Here is a 5668-nt window from a genome sequence, read left to right as displayed (position 1 = left end):
TGCATCCCTACTTATTAAAGAACAAGGCTCAGCGACAAGGGTTTCAGTAGAACAGATGATTTATTTATGAATCAAGGATACAGAATCTTGTACAAACTTTATGCAACACAGACCAACTGAAATGTGTCTGTGACAGTTTTAGGTGAGACCCTGAATGTCTCAGCCTTTTATAGACACCCCTTTTACAACTTTCTGTGTACTCCATGGATTTTATGTATTCCCTTATACAGAACTTACTCATCATAAGTTTCCATGAAACTATCAATCAGGCAGTGATCTGATAACCATAATGGAAGAAATGGGAGAGCGGCTCATTTGAAAAATAAGTAATAAAATTTCGATTTGGGATTCCGGCGAATCCTAGCACCTGAACCCTTAAAATGATTTGACTTTAGATCATGTAATTGTGTTAATTTGTAATTTTGCAAATTAGGATCTGGGATTCAGTCTAATCCTTTTTTGAAAGATTCGTTATTTGGTTGAATTTAGAAAAAAATTTGGCGCATCCCTAAAAAAGAATATAATAACGATGACAATCTAGCCTCTGACTCTAGACTGTAATGAGTAATTGCAAATGTAGCTTGGTTGCATGGTCAGTGATGTCCAGGGTCGGACTGGGCCGGCGGGGCACCGGGAAAAAACCCAGCGGGCCCCGGCTCTCATGGGCCCTGCTGGCCCAGACCTGCTCCCTACTTGAGGTACCGCAAATCTAACTACCTACAGGGTCGGACTGGGCCAGTGGGCCAGGCTCTTTTGGGCCAGACCCGCTCCCCACACTTCCCCCTAACCTCCTGGGCCTCGGTCACGTGCTGCAAAAACGTATGCACACATGCGCGCACATATGTATGTCGAGGGCCCGCCGGCCCAGACTTGCTCCCTACTTTTCCTCCTTACCTTCCACTGGCAAAAGTTATGCATGCGCTCATGCGTGGGAGAAGGAGGTGGTTTCCCAGCAGATTAGACTTTGTAGCTGGGGGCCATGGGGATGGTGTGGAGGGCCCCTGAAGCTGTGGCCCGGTGGGTCCTGGGCCCCCCAGTCTGACGCTGCCTACCTACCTACCAGAGGGAGGTTGCGGCTGTGATAGGGGTTGGCCAGAGGGGGTTGGGGGGAAAGCTGGAAAGAGTCAGAAGAAAAAGATAAAAATTTCAAAAACTGTAAGAAATAAATAATAAAGACCAATTGAAAAGTTGTTTAGAATGAATTATTCTATAACATACTAAAAGTTAACTTAAAGGTTAACCACCCCTTTAATCTCAGAAGCAAAAACATTTTTTATCAGTTTAAAAAAAAATCACAAAAAAAAGAATGGATGTATCTGTTTTTATGTGATTACGACTTTTAAATGTACTTTCCTTTTTCTTCCCATCTCAGCAAACCCATTCTGTACGGCCCTGGCTCTGAGCATGGGGGTATTATTGTAGAGGGACAGGACCTGTTATCCAGAATGCTCAGGACCTGGGGTTTTTTGGATAACAGACCTTTCTGTAATTTGGATCATCATACCTTAAGTCTACTAGAAAATCATATAAATATTAAATAAACCCAATAGGCTGGTTTTGCTTCCAATAAGGCTTAATTATATTTTAGTTGGAATCAAATACAAGCTACTGTTTTATTATTACACAGAAAAAAAAAATTGTTTTACAAAATTGGAATTATTTGGATAAAATTGAGTGTATAGGAGATGGCCTTTCCGTAATTCAGAGCTTTCTGGATAATGAGTCTCCGGATAAGGGATCCCATGCCTGTACAAGATTATCATCCCCTGCAGTAAGTTACAGAATAAAGGGAAACAAAAAGGAGACAGGTACAAATACAGACAAACATTGAATCAATTGCACAGTTACATCTGGATGTTGTTTTGGAGTAAAAGAACTAAAAAATATAATAAATAATAATACTAGAAGTTACCAATGCCTCTGGCAACATATTATTAGGGTGAAAAGTCAATTCCCGTCATGTAGTGCGTAGCGTTCTTTTGTGTGGCTAATGCACTTCTACTGGTCAAAACGCAGACAAGAAGTATAGCCGTGTAAATAGTGACACCCAAGGGAAGGCTGAACAAAAATAATGTTTTATTTATATGATTCGTAGTCACACTCAGCGTCTTCACCTTCTCAAAGTCTCCTCTATGGATAAACCATTTCACCTAGAAAATAGAAGAAATACATAAATGAATCTCATGTAGAATGCCTCTTTATTTGCCATTGGCTACTGGTTATGCCCGAAAAATGTGTTTTTATTTTGGTACATTTCCTGCTTAAGCTCTTTAATCTGTTATATGTACAAATCCCTGCCCTTTAAGCCTCACAGACAATCTTTTCTTTTGGTGTCTTTGAAGGCTGTTGACTTAAAGGATAAGTAAACCTTACAAATTAATAATTTAATTCCAAGATATTAAAGGGATACTGTCATGGAAAAAAAACATTTTTTTCAAAATGAATCAGTTAATAGTGCTGCTCCAGCAGAATTCTGCACTGAAATCCATTTCTCAAAAGAGCAAACAGATTTTTTTATATTCAATTTTGAAATCTGACATGGGGCTAGACATTTTGTCAATTTCCCAGCTGCCCCAAGTCATGTGACTTGTGCTTTGATAAACTTCAGTCACTCTTTACTGCTGTACTGCAAGTTGGACTGATATCACCCCCTCCCTTTCCCCCAGCAGCCAAACAAAAGAACAATGGGAAAGTAACCAAACCAGATAGCAGCTCCCTAACACAAGATAACAACTGCCTGGTAGATCTAAGAACAACACTCAATAGTAAAAACCCATGTCCCACTGAGACACATTCAGTTACATTGAGAAGGAAAAACAGCAGCCTGCCAGAAAGCATTTCTCTCCTAAAGTGCAGGCACAAGTCACATGACCAGGGGCAGCTGGGAAATTGACAAAATGTCTAGCCCCATGTCAGATTTCAAAATTGAATATAAAAAAATCAGTTTGCTCTTTTGAGAAATGGATTTCAGTGCAGAATTCTGCTGGAGCAGCACTATTAACTGATTCATTTTGAAAAAAAAAATTTTTCCCATAAAAGTAGTCAAGGAAGTTGTCAGGAGAAAGAAAGAGGCTGATGTTCTTCTGCTTAGGAATAAAATTAGAAACCTTTCTCCATCTTTCCTAAGCAGAAGAACATCAGCCTCTTTCTTTCTCCTGACAACTTCCTTGACTACTTGCTGGTCAGACTGGTGGGAAAATGACCAGCAGGTGGCGCTGTTGTAACAAAATTCATTCATAGTAACAGTACATTGCAAAAGTGGTTAGAATAGCCCCCTCATCAATTTTACATTCACTTATTTACTTATCCTTTAGTCTTAAAAATGAATACCACCCTACTGACCCTACTGACCCAAATTATGGCATTAAATATTTGCTATTCCTAGTTACCTTGCAAAAGTAGATGATGCAGACCAATCCAAATGGGGGGAAGAAAATAAAGGTGAAAAGGCAAAATAACATGAAGCTGTTGTTTGCCTTCAGTTGCACAGTGAGCTCGAGCTGCTGGTGGGCAGGAGCCGGTGGTGCACGAAGAGACGAATGGGTGGTAATACAATATGGTGGTGGAAGCTCATAGTTGCCTGGAGGAGGCAGTTCAGCTGTTGTTGAAACAGGATCCAGAGGTGGTGCATGAAGAGAAGAACCGTTGTTAATGCAATATGGCAGTGAAAGCTCACAGTAGTCTGGAGGAGAACCTTCAGAAGTCCTCTCTATGGAAGCTGAGGATTGAGGAGAAGGTTGATATGGAGGCAGTGAAGAATCAGAGTATGTTGTGGATGATGGGTTTGGAGGCTCATAGGCGGGAGGATCAATATACAGAGTATAATACTCTGGAGGAGGATAACACAGTATAGGGTAAGACAGTTGAGACATCTCCATGCTCTTCCTCAGGCATCTGTGAGATAGAAGAGCTTCAGCCCTATATATTTATAGACCCTGTAGTGTTGGTTCCACCCCATAAAGCTTGCAGAATAATAATGGCACCTATTTCTACTGAAAACGAATAGTTTTGAAATGCAAATACAACACAACATTACAAAACCCACAATACACAACACTCATTTCAGGTCTGGGAGGCTAAAGTAAAGTAAACAATACAAAGTGAAACAGAAACACCAAGTTTCATCTTTAACACCATGTCACACCCCTACAGACAACTGGTCTGAACCCCCACGTAACAAAAAAAACCATCTGGATCTAAATAATGGTTATTACTCTAGTTGATATCAAGGACATTGAGCATTAATATAAGGGTAACCAATCCACGTGAATTAAAAGCACACTTAGGGGCTGATTTATTAAACTGCAACTTTTTGGGTCGGTTGTTTTAGCAACAGAAATCAGAAAAAGTCACAAAACTGCGACAAATCAGAATCTGAAAATACTCCAAATAACTCTGTTGAGGTCATGTAAAAGTCAATGGCAGATATTCCTTTTACAATTTGAAGATTTGCCCTGGTTTCTGTATGACAATTTGAAAAAGCTGAATTATTCGGGAGTCAAATCGCAAAAGTCACACAATAATTAGCAAAAAATTGTCAAGATTTTAGCCGAACCAAACTTTTAAAGCTGATTTATTTGATAAATGGGTTATATTTGTAGGTGGGAGTTAAGTTGACTTTGTTTTAATAAAAATAATTTGATAAATTTGAGTATTTTTTAGTAAATACCCCCAATAAACAACTTTCTGCAGAAGGGAGTTACTTTACGATTATTCAGCTGGACGAATACGGAATCAGTTCCGCAGAATAGACGGTGCCCTGGGCTGTTTTTGAGAAGATGAGGAATGTTGTTCTGTCTGAAGATCCCATTTCTATGAATTTATATATATATATATATTTGCAGAGAAGCGAGGGGGAGTATATGATAGTGGGAGAACAATAGGGGCAAATTCACTAAAGGGCAAATTTTCACCTGCGAAGGATCCGCCACACTCCATGCCACTTTGCCAGGTGCAAATTCGTTACCACTAGGGATGGGCGAATTTGACCCGTTTCGTTTCGCCAAAAATTCGCCGCTGGCGAAATGTCGCGGACGCCCATTAAAGTCTATGGGAGTCAAAAACATTTTGTCGCGCGGCGAAATTTTTTTGACGCGCGTCTATTTATTTTGACACACACCATACAAGTCTATGGGCGTAAATTTTTTGGCGAAACAAATGAAAAAATTCGCCCATCCCTAGTTACCACTACGCTAATTCAGTAAAACGCGAAGTTGCGTCTCAACAGCCGAACGCTAGGAAAGTTTCTCTAGCGTTAATTCGTTAGCGTAAGCATTTCATAGGGAACTTTCACTAGCGTTAGTTTCTACCTAGTAAAACTTCGTTAGTACTCTTACGCTTAGATCAATTTGAATAGGGCGGGTACAAACAGGTCATAAATATAAGTCTTTATTAGAGATGTTGGTGCAAAGTGGCCACTTATTATTACACATGTCCAAGGAAGCAAAATAAAGACAAAAGAGATCCTCTAATGTCCCAGACATGAGCCCACCCTAAAACATATGTGGCCTGCCCCTCAGATGCTTAGGTTAAAACAAAAATTTTGCAACCGTTACAACTTTTAAAGACAATCCCAATTTAAAATCTGAAAATACGGCAGTGTTTTTTTTTTAATCATTTTAATAACTTTTCGGCATACAGGATATGATGTCACTGACATAAGAGGAGG

General features: G+C 39.8%; 1 protein-coding gene across 1 annotated transcript; it reads right to left on the bottom strand.

The window, feature by feature from the left end:
* Positions 1-299: 299 nt before the first annotated feature.
* On the bottom strand, positions 300-3941 carry LOC108696874 (extensin). The gene is made up of 2 exons (XM_018226566.2): positions 3390-3941; positions 300-2150 (listed from the first exon to the last, which is right to left on the bottom strand). The coding sequence occupies exons 1-2, from the start codon at positions 3876-3878 to the stop codon at positions 1935-1937; spliced, it is 705 nt and encodes a 234-aa protein (XP_018082055.1). The 5' UTR covers positions 3879-3941; the 3' UTR covers positions 300-1934.
* Between the last annotated feature and the right edge of the window lie 1727 nt (positions 3942-5668).

Source organism: Xenopus laevis, chromosome 7L (assembly GCF_017654675.1).
Source record: "Xenopus laevis strain J_2021 chromosome 7L, Xenopus_laevis_v10.1, whole genome shotgun sequence".
In the NCBI taxonomy this organism is placed as follows: Eukaryota; Metazoa; Chordata; class Amphibia; order Anura; family Pipidae; genus Xenopus; species Xenopus laevis.
This window is presented reverse-complemented; position numbering and strand designations above follow the sequence as displayed.